General features: G+C 40.7%; 1 protein-coding gene and 2 non-coding genes across 3 annotated transcripts; all 3 read right to left on the reverse strand.

Moving 5' to 3' along the window:
* Positions 1–4,022: 4,022 nt before the first annotated feature.
* Positions 4,023–4,141, reverse strand: LOC124173491. The gene has a single exon (XR_006868580.1). It is a non-coding gene; the product is annotated as a 5S ribosomal RNA (ribosomal RNA).
* Positions 4,142–14,205: 10,064 nt separating this feature from the next.
* Positions 14,206–14,323, reverse strand: LOC124173488. Its single transcript, XR_006868577.1, has one exon. It is a non-coding gene; the product is annotated as a 5S ribosomal RNA (ribosomal RNA).
* Positions 14,324–15,193: 870 nt separating this feature from the next.
* On the reverse strand, positions 15,194–15,627 carry LOC124173482 (histone H2B). The gene has a single exon (XM_046552942.1). It carries the CDS (start codon positions 15,603–15,605, stop codon positions 15,234–15,236), a length of 372 nt encoding a protein of 123 aa, XP_046408898.1. The 5' UTR covers positions 15,606–15,627; the 3' UTR covers positions 15,194–15,233.
* Positions 15,628–15,634: the final 7 nt, after the last annotated feature.

Below are 15,634 nucleotides of genomic sequence, written 5' to 3' on the forward strand. Positions count from 1 at the left end.
CTCGGTAATTATGGTTTTTATGAATAATTTTGAGTATGACACATTTAATGTCATTATGTCATACACACATTGTAACATATTAATTCAACCATTGATTCAATCGCACTGACACTCGTCACCGACAATTGCCTTATCTCTCCTATTGTTTTAAAACTTGTCCCACCAAAATCCGCTGGTTTTCACTGTCTATAGGACATAATGTTGTTATTCAATATTTAGCCTCTGCAATATTTCAGTCACTTCAACCGGAATATTTTTTAAACTAATTACTCTAACGCTACGAAACTCGACACTAACGTATGTTTTACTATTGTTAACGTTTTAAAACGCATCCCGTCAAAATCCCTCGGTAATTATGGTTTTTATGAATAATTTTCAGTATGACACATTTAATGTCATTATGTCATACACACATTGTAACATATTAATTCAACCATTGATTCAATCGCACTGACACTCGTCACCGACAATTGCCTTATCTCTCCTATTGTTTTAAAACTTGTCCCACCAAAATCCGCTGGTTTTCACTGTCTATAGGACATAATGTTGTTTTTCAATATTTAGCCTCTGCAATATTTCAGTCACTTCAACCGGAATATTTTTTAAACTAATTACTCTAACGCTACGAAACTCGACACTAACGTATGTTTTACTATTGTTCACGTTTTAAAACGCATCCCGTCAAAATCCCTCGGTTATTATGGTTTTTATGAATAATTTTGAGTGTGACACATTTAATGTCATTTTGTCATACACACATTTTAACATATTAATTCAACCATTAATTCAATCGCACTGACACTCGTCACCGACAATTGCCTTATTTCTCCTATTGTTTTAAAACTTGTCCCACCGAAATCCGCTGGTTTTCACTGTTTATAGGACATAATATTGTTATTCATTATTTAGCCTCTGCAATATTTCAGTCACTACAACTGGAATATTTTTTAAACTAATTACTCTAACGCTACGAAACTCGACACTAACGTATGTTTTACTATTGTTAACGTTTTAAAACGCATCCCGTCAAAATCCCTCGGTAATTATGGTTTTTATGAATAATTTTGAGTATGACACATTTAATGTCATTATGTCATACACACATTGTAACATATTAATTAAACCATTGATTCAATCGCACTGACACTCGTCACCGACAATTGCCTTATCTCTCCTATTGTTTTAAAACTTGTCCCACCAAAATCCGCTGGTTTTCACTGTCTATAGGACATAATGTTGTTATTCAATATTTAGCCTCTGCAATATTTCAGTCACTTCAACCGGAATATTTTTTAAACTAATTATTCTAACGCTACGAAACTCGACTCTAACGTATGTTTTACTATTGATAACGTTTTAAAACGTATCCCGTCAAAATCCCTCGGTAATTATGGTTTTTATGAATAATTTTGAGTGTGACACATTTAATGTCATTTTGTCATACACACATTGTAACATATTAATTCAACCATTGATTCAATCGCACTGACACTCGTCACCGACAATTGCCTTATTTCTCCTATTGTTTTAAAACTTGTCCCACCGAAATCCGCTGGTTTTCACTGTTTATAGGACATAATGTTGTTATTCATTATTTAGCCTCTGCAATATTTCAGTCACTTCAACCGGAATATTTTTTAAACTAATTACTCTAACGCTACGAAACTCGACACTAACGTATGTTTTACTATTGTTAACGTTTTAAAACGCATCCCGTCAAAATCCCTCGGTAATTATGGTTTTTATGAATAATTTTGAGTATGACACATTTAATGTCATTATGTCATACACACATTGTAACATATTAATTCAACCATTGATTCAATCGCACTGACACTCGTCACCGACAATTGCCTTATCTCTCCTATTGTTTTAAAACTTGTCCCACCAGAATCCGCTGGTTTTCACTGTCTATAGGACATAATGTTGTTATTCAATATTTAGCCTCTGCAATATTTCAGTCACTTCAACCGGAATATTTTTTAAACTAATTACTCTAACGCTACGAAACTCGACACTAATGTATGTTTTACTATTGTTAACGTTTTAGAACGCATCCCGTCAGAATCCCTCGGTAATTATGGTTTTTATGAATAATTTTGAATATCACAATTGGAATTTCATTTACTCAGCCACACAAATGTCTGCCGTTCCCTTATCAAAACTATGTTCTTTCACGGATTAACACCAGTTCACTTTTAAAACGAAGGAAGAGTTAATGCACGTATTCCTGACGAGTTTCATTGCACGACTCATTACAATTTCATTTATATCACATATTATGTAATCTCCAAGCCCTGATGCCACAACTGCACATATCAACATTCCCCCAATCATCATTCTATTCCCAAACTATCGCCATGGACTAACGCTTCCATTGATACACTTCCTAAAACGCATACTCCAGTCAAGTTTTACAATTTCCGAACATCAAATAGCAATGTTATTCTGCATAATGCCCCGACAATTAAGACTTGTTTTCAAATTGCAAACTTCACCTATCATGATATCTCTCCTTGGGTATCGATTTCCATCACATACCTTTTCAAATGCTAAGAAAGGTAAACCACTTATTCCTGACCAGTTTAATTGCATAAAACAAACTAATTTCCATAATGACACAGTTTGTGTACTCTCGAAGCGTTGACAACATAACAGCTCATTCCAACATTTAACCATGAAAATTATATTTCCCTAACGACGCCCAGCCTTTAACTAATAACATGATCAGTAATTTATGGAAAGAATTAATGTATGAATTCACTGCATTACGCCCCACATTTCCCTATCGTTTGCCTTTCTTATCAGCAAACTCCTACACATCGGCCAACTTCAGCCTGAACAAACAAATGATGTATTGGTTGTATTTGCAATGCAACGACATAATTACCACATTCACATGAAAGTATGCACTACCAATTTCTTCGCGTTAACACATTTTCTCAGTCACACGCAATAACGGATTTATTTTCCGAATTTTTCCTCTGTCGCCTTCCAACACTTCACTTTGCGCCGCCTTTCTTCTACCATACATTTCACAAACACGGGGACAACATCGACACGGGGACTTCACTTGCACATTAGGGAACACTTGTCACAGTGTTTGCGACGAGTACCACTTCCACATTGCGTTTTAATACCTACAATTTTTACTCAAATTCCGTGAGGTTCTTGCGTGATGCAAGAATCCTAGCCGATAGTTCCGCAACTGCCACTAGGGCGCACCACCTCCCGAGACACGGTTCCGTGAAACGGCAGGCGATGAGTCCAGCATACGATACAATGTATTATACCATCCGAGAATGCCACGTTTAACCAAGAAATGTAACTAATTCCACGTCAATGAGTGCTGCGCTGTCATTACCCGTACGCCTGTGTTGTTGATTCTCGTCTTGCCTCGTTGCCAAGGTAATGGCGTATTGTTGATCGAGCATCGAAATTTCGTGCTTTCGCGAAAACGTACCGTGGGATGGTTAGGGAGATGTACCGTTGAACATCGATGGTATGATAACAATCTTCAAACCTTATCTTTTCTGAAAATGACCGTTATTAATTACTTGGGTAGTTTAAACTATTTTTAATAATTCAATGAAAAACCCTCTGCACGCCATCTCCCAATGGACACCGGGAAGCGGAAGCCGATTTCCATGCCTTTAGAGTATGTAATCCCGCTGTGATAACCGAGGATCGAAGGAAAATGTCGCGTGGCATGCAAATTAAAATTATTCCCAAACCTATTTCTCTCATTCACCACATATCGGAGTCAACGAAACTCTCGCATTAGGGAATAAATTCCGAGGAAGTGATTGCAGTAATGACTGAAAATGGATTTTTCCCAAAGCCTTTCCTCTCCAACGCTACGTTAATGTCACTCTTGAAACACGCGAATAAAATATGTAGAAAATATTTCACATAGTGACCTTTCTTTCTCAAAAGAAATTTTCGCGGCATATTCCGGCTCTGCATTGCTCGCGGTAGGTGATTGAAAATATTTTTTTAAACAAGTTCAAGAATAAAAGTAATGCCAACAGCACCCGGTATTCCCAGGCGGTCACCCGTCCAAGTACTATCCGGGCCCTACGTAGTTTAACTTCGGTGATCGAACGAGAACCGGTGAATTGTACGTGGTATGGCCGTTGGCGAGTACATGACCGAATCCTCAAAAAGTTATCATGACTTGAGAATCGAAGGAAGATCTGGTTTCTTCGCGGTTGTATCTGCTTTTGTTTCTGTTGAATAGTTACCATTTCCAGACAACAGTCCCTTGATGCTTAAGCAATTCTCAATTCCGTTATATCTTTTGGTCCATCTTTGAAAATGTGTTTATGAAAAATGTCTTTCGTAACGGTGTGCTTTTTGGTGTAATGGCGATTCGTTTCAGCTTTAATCCATTGTTAAATGTCGCCTGTTGTTGTTTCGACTGTTTAATGATCGATGTAACGCAAGGGATGCATTTACTTCTTCAAAGAAATTTTCTGGCAAAAGAGGATTATGTAATGCGTAACGAGGGAATTAATTTGAGAAAGATAATTCTTGTCGTTCCAATTTCTTCATCAACATTTTCCGGACTTGACGGTGTTATGCTCTTTGTTGGTTAAGCAACGTGTAAAAAATCGTTTTCACCATTCTTGGAACATAATGTTTAAACCCTACATTCATACATTTTTCTTTATGTCATTTATCTATCTCCCAATGCCAACACACTGCCACGGAGACAGGAATTCGTGGTTATACTCCAAGTTATATTACGGATTGGAAGTTGTTATCCTTCCTCGCTTATCGTGCTTCACTCTTTTTCCCAATTGCGATTATGAGGTGGCATTACTGCCCCTGTGATGCGAACCGATTTCGTAACATTTACGTGGAGGAATGACGAACGATACTGCGCCCCTTCAAAAACTCTGTCCGTTGGCAGGGAGCCGACCTCGATTCAAAGTTCTCCCCTACCGACAGTTGCTTACGTCACACGCTGCCGCTTCTCGGTCGGGGAGACGTACCTTCCCCCACCACCATTTCCGACCGTGGGAACAAGAGTCCCCTTCATGTTCCCATACAGGCGGGCGACTGGCATTTGCTTTCGTGAAACGTATGCCCGACGGAAATATTTCCAACCCTAAAATTTCACTTGCGCTATGGAAATACTTCATTGGACGTGTACACCGATCATTGATTGATAAATTCCTCGACATGACTATTGCGTGAAAGTAATGAAAGTGTACTGTTGACGAGGGAACGTTATACATTGAGCGTTTTTTTTTTCAAGTATTACACGTTATCTCGAAGCCTTGCAAAACCCTACTTCCATTAATGGCAGTCGATTACCTTTCCACATTTTTAATGGTGCTATGCCATGAAAGTATGTGTTGCTGTCATTGGAGTGATTATCCTCGCGTGCAAGTCTTTCGATACGGCAGGTATTGAATGATGCCATGAATAGAAAACACTTACTCACTTTTTACGTCGACGGGAAACAAACGAAGGAGGCCATTGCGTCTTTTGAAAAATTCGCCCCTTGGAACTTCTTTTTTTCTTCCCGGCGTCCCCTGCCCCACTCGCTGCGTTTAGGTTCGTGGTGGGGGAACCCGTCCCCCACCACCCGGATCCAAGCGTGGGAACTACCCCACACACGGGTTCCCAGGAAAGTTGTCTTCGTTGACCCAAGAATTTCCCCACCCCCGGATTCTTTCCACGTGGCGGAACCTCGCACGAAGAGACAGTGCGTTACAAAAAATTTGTGGACGAATAAAACTTTGAAACGGTATGGAGGGAAATGTTTATAACTGACTGCACGAAATGGATTACGTCGCACTGGTTTTTTCTGAAACAGTCTTCATTAATGAATTAGAGAATGAGGGATACAAATACATCTTCCAATAAGGACGCTGAATAATCCGATTCGCCAAGTAATACTTTCCAACTGCAACGAAAGAAAATGCTCGTGACGAGGGAGCATAATTTTAGACGATTCCGGCATTTAACGCGACTCCGGTGTATATGGAAAAGGTGTTTGCGATATTCCGTGTCCACCACGGCTAAAAATTTATTTCAAAGTCACGGGGGACTGCATTGGGAATGATGCATCACATTTTAGAATTTTCTTTCATTCCCGTGATTTAATGAAGGGGAAAATAGGCGCTCTGGGATTTTCTCACCCGCGCGGTTACCCGAAGGAATGTTTCTTATTTCAGTAGCCGCCTTTCCGTCGGCCGATGTGCGCAGAGAAAGTCTGTGAATCGCCGGGAGAAGCACGCCGCACCATCTAGCGGCGGCGGCGGAACCATACTCGGACAGTTCGCAGCCAAGTGCGAAATAGGCGACCAGCTAGTTATTAGTTAATTTATGGTATATTAATACGAGACTTAGTCATTCACTAGTAACCGAAGAAGGGGAGAATATCAATAACATTCTCGCTTTTTCTGCATTTCCCTTGCAAACCATTCCTAATTAACATGCTGAAGTAACACAATGGCAAGAATGGTTTCCAATGCAGTGCACGAAAAAAAATTATGTTAGAATTATGGAGTTATGACTAAATTTATCAAAGTTTTCGGTTCACGAGGGACATCAAAATATTCGGTAGAAATCAGCAAACGATTTGGATAAAGTGTATGAAATTGGATTGCTATTTGTCAACTTACAGGCCACAGAATTTTTTTTCCCGTGTCTTATATGTCTTCGGGAGGCAATTTATATTAAGCAGACAACATTCCCCTATTATTCATGGTTAAATAAAAAACACAGTACTATTCCACAACCTTATATTTTTGCAGTCTACTAGTTTCAACGTTACAACGTCATTATCAAGACTAACATTTAAAGTAATGTTAGTCTTGATAATGACGTTGTAACGTTGAAACTAGTAGACTGCAAAAATATAAGGTTGTGGAATAGTACTGTGTTTTTTATTTAACCATGAATATCTCATCGTTCCACCAAGTAACGCCTAAATCTGTTGATTATATTCCCCTATTAATAAAAATTAGCAGTAGTTGCAAGAAGTGGCATTTTTGATAAGCGAATTCCATGATTTTCCACCGTTGGTTGCTATGTTACGTCGCACGTAATGTTGAAAGAATTAGCGACGCAAAGTTTCCATTATTTGCTGTACTCGCGTTACGTCTTGCATTGAAATGTTTATGTGTAGCAAACAGCCAACAGGAAACCAAATTACTTCGTTACTAAGGGTAACTATATCGTTCAGCGCTCAAGCGAAACTGCTCAATGTCACGAAAAGCTTTCCAAATAATTAAGTTATGATTTGAAAATCATTGTGGAAGAGACGAGTGTGTTCATTAACATATTTCACAAGGCAGACGGCACGGATATTTATTGCTACGGATTAACTCGTTCCGTGCGTTTTAATAGAATGTAGAGAAATGTGGATTGCCTATTCATAAGATATTAATTAATCGGTTCCCTCCCTTTACTGACTAAATGTACGGCTATACTCCGAAACTCTGCGAACTCCTCTCGTGTACTGCGAATATGTACAACTATGGGAGTTCCGTTTAAGGATAAGTCGTTGACAATGGCAGACAGTAACGATATTACTTATTGATAAGAGGAAGGATATTTGACGTATGTAGGGTGCAATCGAGGAAGGAAAGTAGACCTGGCTAATCACGAGACATAATTTATTCGGATAAGGAAATTCTTCGATCGCTCGCGAAATAATGTAATTTCCGCTTCACTCCAATGGCTGGAGAACGATTGTCATTAACCGTGGCATGCGAAAATGTAGTAAGAACTTACGGTACCGTTAGGGAATATGTAAAATTGAATCGTGGACAACTGCGAGCAGCAACTCGGACACGAAACATTTTCAGAGTAGGAAGGAACGGTAACTAACAATTAAATCGCTCACTGCATTCGTCGCGGAATCAATATGCTAATGAAATGGTCCGGTATTCACGGCTTATGAATGAATCACTTCTAATCACCTATGGTATAACCGAGCCGAGTTCTTTCCCCGCTTATCCGTGTTATCGCGTTTTCTCTTTCCGTACTGCGATCGTGAACCCACTCTTGTCATAAGGACACTGCGCGATGTGTCATCGAGAGCACACACAATGCCATGCGATGGTAAAGTTCCTCGTCTCGCGACGAGCACCTACGGCCGAGATGTTCTCTGCCTCGCGGCCCCCTGCCCTGCACCCGCGATGCCGAGAATCGTCAGCCGCACGGAGTGTATTCCTGCCTTGAGTCGAAGCGGTCCGCTCCCTTCGATCGCCGAAATGAAATGGAAATCGCGGGCGGAGGAAAGACACCGCTTGACAGTCGTCACTTCACTGGCAGATGATCATTTACGAGGCGGTCGTGTTCCGATCATGTACATTTAAACGATACTGTGTTTGATGAATGGATTATTTACAGATATTCCGTGCTTCGCGTCGTTGGAATACAGTGTGGTGTTTCATTGTTGTAAATGACAACATTTGTTTTCCGCATTTCACGACAATTGACCGCGGATGAGTCGATAAATCATTCATCATGGCTAGCGTTCACATATTTGCGACGAGTCGCAATCCGGGAAAGAAATCCCACCGAGAGACGATATTTCAAATTCCGCTCTGGACGTCCACGGCGAGCGACTGCGAAAAGGCCCCCTGCGCCATCTATTGGCGGAATCTGAATTACTACTTGATCACTCTTGCAGCGGTAGCTGTCGTGAGAAGACGACGCGAATAATTATTAACAGTTATAATTAGTCCATGTTTATCAGCGGTTACTCACATAACGCCGGTTATGTAGTGTTCTTTGTGACGCACAGCAAACGCGAGGAAATGAGTGAAAGTGTCTGTGTCGAAGGATGTATAGGAAAAGTGAGTGAAGTGCACGAGAATCAATAGTGTGATGACAACAGCGATTCTGATAGCCGTGCAGGTGAATACTGTGATCCACAACCAGCGAGCCGAGTAAGTACGCTATTACTTATTTAAACACTTTTCACGCTCGTATTCGTCGACTGTGTTGTTCCTTGCGTTTCTCTTTTGTGTGGAAAAGTAAACTGTGTAGTGATTAATTCACTGTTTGACGATGATGACGGTTGATTGATCCCAACGTGTAATTGTGTATCCTAAGAAAACCGAAATTATTCGTGGCGTCCTTAATTGTTACGAGTTGAGTGAATCGCGGCTTAATTTAAAATTGTTTGCCTTTCTTTGTTCCAAGAAGTTGATGGTTTTCCCTTGCACTTTGTATCTTAGGCACTGTGCACTGTTTGAAATGTTGACGAAAGAGTGGAAGGAAGAATATTTTTCGCTAATGTTTTCCTTAGCAACGGATTGCTGGTTTCACATTAGTGAATACGGAATAATTAAATGGAAGTGTTTAGCGTGTTATATCGTCGTCCTTAAATTTGCATGAGTGAAGTGATGTTAATTGCCAGATCTTGATTAGTAATACGTGTCAATGCTAAGTCTAGTAAGTGCAATGAAAGAACAATTAACGATGTTGACGATTACACGTCCCATTCCTACCGTCAGGCGTCTTTGGTTATTCTTAACGTTCCTTTCGTGGGAATGTAATTCCTTTTGTGCTATTTCATTTTCTCTTGGCAGCGGAATAACGTAAATAATTAGGGCAGGGATATTATAACGTAAATAATTAGGGCAGTTTTATGGTAAGCTGTGATAACTTAACATGTGATTTTAAAAGCGAACTGTTAGCATAACGGAGCCCAAGGAATGTTATCGGACGTAGTAGAGGAATTACTTTTCAAACGTCAAAGGCAAACTCACAAACATTTCCCAGATTGTACTGCCTCTTTCAGTAATTCCTGATTGCTACATCATTTTCTTCGCCATACGAATGTTAACAGTGACATCCGTACTTGATATATTGGTTTAAAATCGCTTGGAAATCGTCGAAAACCACGTAAGACTCTGCATCATGAGGTACGTTTTGGTGGATATTTTGAGGTACAAGAGTACTCTATATTCCAATTATGCAAATGTTCACCACATTGCGCTTGAATCTTGGCTTAATTTACGAAATTATATGCGACTTTAAGGCGGGGATTTGGTCGTTCGACGTGCCATTGTTGTGGAGAACATTAATAGTTCACGACAATTGACAATCGATGGTTCATTAGGTATGGCAAGGATTCGCATATTGCCGCTGCGTTGCGAATAATTATCCCAATTGCTTTCCCACGCGCGATTCCTAATTCCCAACAGCGATGCGCGCAGTGGACTGCTGGAGGTTCCCCCCGCACCATCTAGCGGCCGAATCTGTATTACCACTCGATCGCTCTTGCTGCGGCAGCTGCAGTGAGAAGACGTCGCGAGTAACTAATATCAGTGATAATTGTATAATGTTTATCAGCTGTAACTGACATAACGCCGGTTCTGTAGTGTTCTTTGTGACGCTTGGCAATCGTGAGGAAAGGATTGAAAGTGTCTGTGTCGCTGGATGCATAGGAAAAGTTAGTGAAATGAACGGGAATGAAGTGTGTTGACAACAGCGATTGTGATCTACAGCCGAAGAGCCGAGTAAGTACGCTGTTACTTATTTTTCCACTTTTTACATTCATAATCGTTGTCTGTGTTATTCCTTGGCTTTCTCTTTTGTGTAGAAAAGTGAACTGTGATGTGATTAATACACTGTTTGACGATGATGACGGTTGATTGATCCCAGCGTTTAATTGTGCATCTTAAGAAAACAGAAATTAGTCGTGGCGTCCTTAATTGTTACAAGTTGAGTGAATCGTGGCATAATTTAAAAGTGTTTGCCTTTGAATGTGCTAAGACGTTGATGGTTTTCCCTTGCACTTTGTATCTTAGGCACTGTGCACTGTTTGAAATGTTGACGAAGGAGTTGAAGGAAGAATATTTTTCGCGAATTCCTTAGCAACGGATTGTTTGGTGTCACAAGATTTATTACGGAATATTTTAATGGAAGTGTTTGCGGTGTTACATCGTGGTCGTATACTCTGTATGTGTGAAGTTATGTACATTGGCAGATCCGGATTAATAATAAGTGTAATGCTATGTATTTGGACTGCTGTTATGAAAGCAGTCAGCGATATGGAATAGTGCACACCGCATTTCCACTGTCAGCCGGCGTTGATTATTGTTAACGTTCCTTTCGTCCGAATATAATTCCTTGTGTGATATTTCATAACGTCTTGGCAGCGGAACTACTAAATTATTTGGAGCAACGATAACATTTTATGGTAATGCTGTGTTAAGTTGACATGTGACTTGAAAAGCGTAGTGTTACCATCACGGAGGCCAAAAGAATTTTATCGGATATGGAAAACAAAATTTATTACGGAATATTTTAATGGAAGTGTTTGCGGTGTTACATCGTGGTCGTATACTCTGTATGTGTGAAGTTATGTACATTGGCGGATCCGGATTAATAATAAGTGTAATGCTATGTATTTGGACTGCTGTTATGAAAGCAGTCAGCGATATCGAATAGTGCACACCGCATTTCCACTGTCAGCCGGCGTTGATTATTGTTAACGTTCCTTTCGTCCGAATATAATTCCTTGTGTGATATTTCATAACTTCTTGGCAGCGGAACTACTAAATTATTTGGAGCAACGATAACATTTTATGGTAATGCTGTGTTAAGTTAACATGTGACTTGAAAAGCGTAGTATTAGCATCACGGAGGCCAAAAGAATTTTATCGGATATAGAAAAGGAATTGATTGTAAAACGTAAAATCAGAAACGTTTCCTCAGACTCGTGAAATTGGAGACCAGCAAAACGCCATTGTCATATGATTGAATGAAGACTATTTTAAGTCCTCGACACTCATTTTCGCACACCGCATGTGTTATGATTTCCGGGAATATTGTAAACTGTGCTCTTTCAATGCGTTACTGATTGTTGCGAGGTAACCGTGGGGGCTCGAAAGTTAAATAGCTTTCGCCATGAGTGATAATTACTCGATTTCATTACATCAAACTTTTTTATCGCTGTTCTTTCCTGGGAAAGGGAATGATATATGTGATTGTTGACGTTCTAATTATCCTTAGCAACCGGGTGTTTGCTGGTTTCATTGCTGTTGTTTTCAATTGTTTCAACAAGTACGAACGCTGAAGTTGTTGCACCGATTTGCGTGTGGGAAGTGTTCCCCTACATTTAGCTTGCATTGAAATATTCTGCTTGTTGCGAATTAAGTGTCGATAGTAAGTATCGTACGTAGGCGTTTTGTTGTCTTTGATAGGCCGTCGAAATTGTGCTTCGTAGGACGTCGTGCGTTTGATGAGTAACTGTTACAATAAATCTGTAATGGAATTGATGTAATGAATAGTTCACGAAACAACTCCGCGATTAATATATTTCTCGAATGCATCTGCAAGCTTTGTCCGTTTAACCGATTGCAAGCGTGCCATTACAACGTAAATGAGACATAATGAAAGAAAGAAATTGCGTCCTTCATGTTCCGGGAGCACAATTTTATCCATCGCATGACACGCAAGTTCGGACGACAGCATTTTGTTTTGCTTTTCTCCAGGCTCGACACCCCCGATACCGGCTGCCTAGTCAGTGTGCGTGTCGAGACTTGCAGGAACTCAAATCGTATGGGAGTCGAAGTGGTCCGCTAGTTTTGAACGCGAAAATAAAATGCGATACGCCGAGCGACGCTCGGTGGTCGGCAGTTAATAGCATTGCCCGGATTTAATTTCCTTCAGTCAAAATTAACATTCACCAACGATGAGAAATGTGCAGGTTTACAATGATGTGTTCATAGATTGAATTTATAAGTGGTTTTACGTGCGAAACGGACGCAAGCTTTGCGTCTTCGGACGAAAAGGCTATGTGCCATTGCTGTCATTAATAGTAATTGTTCGAGACAGTCAAGATCCGAGGACTCGACAGCGTATGCATTGGCATTGTTGACCTCGGTCGTAAACAATAGCCCGGGTGCGCTGTCCCTCGGGGGATCGAACGTTCAAACTTGTGTTTGCACGCGCCCGGCGAGGCAGGCACCGGACTGCGGAGTGGCCTCCCTCGCACCATCTAGCGGCAGCGCGTGTTACTTTTTGAGCACTCACGATGCAATACTTGTCCCGGGATGCGGATGACGAGATTAATTATTACATTGTTGCAAGTTTGTCAGTGACACCTGACATTACGTCGTTTGTATCTTCCACCTTTTGACGCTACACACGTGTAAGAAAAGGAATGATGAATGATCAATAGCCGATCCGGTTAATGAAGGGAATCGCACGTAGCAGGGTTTTAATTATTACGCTATGAATTAATTTTCGTTTCCAGAAAATCTAAAAGGAGAATACTAATCGTTGAAAGCATTTCACAAATTGACCTTCGTCTTCTTTTTTTAAAGAATTTTTCTCGGCATTCTCTGGCAATGCATAGCTCGTGGTAGCTGAGTTAAAATATTTTTTTAAGTTTAATAGTTGCCAGTTTCCCGCAGTAGTTGGATGTGCTTTAGTGTCTCTCAATTCCGTTATTTCATGTACTCGATATTTCAAAATGTGTTTCTGAAAAATGTCTGTAGCAACGGTGTGCTTGTTACTGTAATGGCGATTTCTTTCAGCTCCCATCGCTTAGTGAATGTCGCCTGTTGTTGTGTCAACTGTTTCATGATCGAAATTATTTTGGTATGCATTTAATTTTAAAAATGGATTCGCTGGAAATGGAGCATTATGGAATGCAGACAGGAAATGCAGTTCTCTCAAGGAATAATTTCGAGAAGTATATTGTTCGGCGTTACATTACTTTATTTAAATTTTCCGGGCTTGACTGTTTTAAGCGCGGTTTCTCTACGAATGACATAACGAATGTATCAACCTAGGAACAGAAATATATTATCCAAGAGTGGTGAATAAAAAAGTTATATCGATCGTTCGTGGAACAATATAATTTTCGCTGTAATCACGGACGTTTCCTTCATGAGATGTCATTTACTATACTCACGGAATTTACTCGAGCGAAATGATTTTTTTCAGTATGTACGATGTAAGTAACTTACGTGTAGAATACGGAAGGAATGGTATGGGCCTAAGAAATGGCATGGACTGCACAAAGGCAGCGTTCTGCGCGATAAGGAAAAGTTAATTGGGAAAAACTGAAGTGGCGTGTTTCAATCGTTTCACTTGAAGGAAGTGGGAGTACTGCCATTTCACGTGAAAGAAAATGCAATGCACATCCTTCAACGCATGCATGTGGTGAATAACTTGTAATTAGTTCTCATAAGGATAGGGGAAAAAAATAAAAAGTGATACCAACAGCACCCGGTGTTCCCAGGCGGTCACCATCCAAGTACTATCCGGGCCCGACGTTGCTTAACTTCGGTGATCGGACGAGAACCGGTGTATTCAACGTGGTATGGCCGTTGGCGAAGATATGTATGGCTTTTGAAGAATGTTATACTCATTCGGTGATTAGATTCGATAGTTCACTATCTGACTTTGTAACAATTTGGAGTTAAATGTCATACAGGAATGAAATTGAGCATCAACGGCGCATAAAAAATTTCCATTTCAAAAGTATCAGTTTCGGAAATGGATCTGTAAGAGTTAGTTTTCATAAATGTTGCGGAAAGGAAGGTAGAGGCTTTCGAAGATGGATTACAATGGGCTGCCAACGTGGAATATGGAGTGAACTGAAAATGATGGAATAACGGACAAACGGTTTGACGTAAGAGAAACTGTCCCACCAGTTTTCTGAGTAACAAAGTGCCTTTCGTTGTCATAACAAGGAAATAACATTAACGATCGTCTCGTGCGGCTGCAAGTAGACAAAATTTGTACGCACTGGAAGGATTGTCATGCAACGAGGAACTGTGGAGACGTTACGGAGGACTTTACATATAGCGACAGTAGAAATTCATGTACGCGATAGAGGGAAAGGAGAAACATCTGCCATGAAGATAAGGAAAGAGAAAATAATGTTGCATAAATTATTAATTTGTGGAACATTGTATCTGTTACGCTCGTGGAAAAACGATTTTTGAACTTGAACATTTGAGAGAGCCCGGAGACACCGTCACACTTCGCTTTCACAATGCGACGGCAACAATCACAGACTGTTGGAATGAAATAACTGATGAATGATCAACAATCTGTTGCTATGGCAACCAAGGATTAATCATAAAAATTAGGACCTTCTGAGCACTGAAAATGAGATATGGACTACCGTTGTGAATTTTAAAGTGGAACTTCGTTTTTGTCGTTGAAGTAAGCAATGGAAACATCACACTGAATGATGTAGGGCCCTAAAAAGGGCCGTTGGGGCGCTACCAAGTAATTTACTTGGAGCTGGTGTACTTGGTCACAGCCTTGGTGCCCTCAGACACGGCGTGCTTGGCCAGTTCACCGGGGAGCAGGAGCCTGACGGCGGTCTGCACCTCCCTGGAGGTGATGGTGGAGCGCTTGTTGTAGTGAGCGAGACGGGAAGCCTCGGCGGCGATCCTCTCGAAGATGTCGTTGACGAAGGAGTTCATGATGTTCATGGCCTTGGAGGAGATACCGGTGTCAGGGTGGACCTGCTTCAACACCTTGTAGATGTAGATTGCGTAGCTCTCCTTCCTCCTGCGCTTCTTCTTCTTGTCTCCCTTGGAGATGTTCTTCTGGGCCTTGCCGGCCTTCTTGGCAGCCTTTCCGCTAGTCTTGGGTGGCATGTTGGTATCAACGTTGCGTAGCAGCGAGA

The sequence above is a fragment of the Ischnura elegans genome, unplaced genomic scaffold, assembly GCF_921293095.1.
Source record: "Ischnura elegans unplaced genomic scaffold, ioIscEleg1.1, whole genome shotgun sequence".
NCBI lineage: Eukaryota > Metazoa > Arthropoda > Insecta > Odonata > Coenagrionidae > Ischnura > Ischnura elegans.

Excerpts from the sequence above, each read along its gene's own strand:
- LOC124173482 (XM_046552942.1), bottom strand. The coding sequence starts at position 15,605 with ATGCCACCCAAGACTAGCGGAAAGGCTGCCAAGAAGGCCGGCAAGGCC.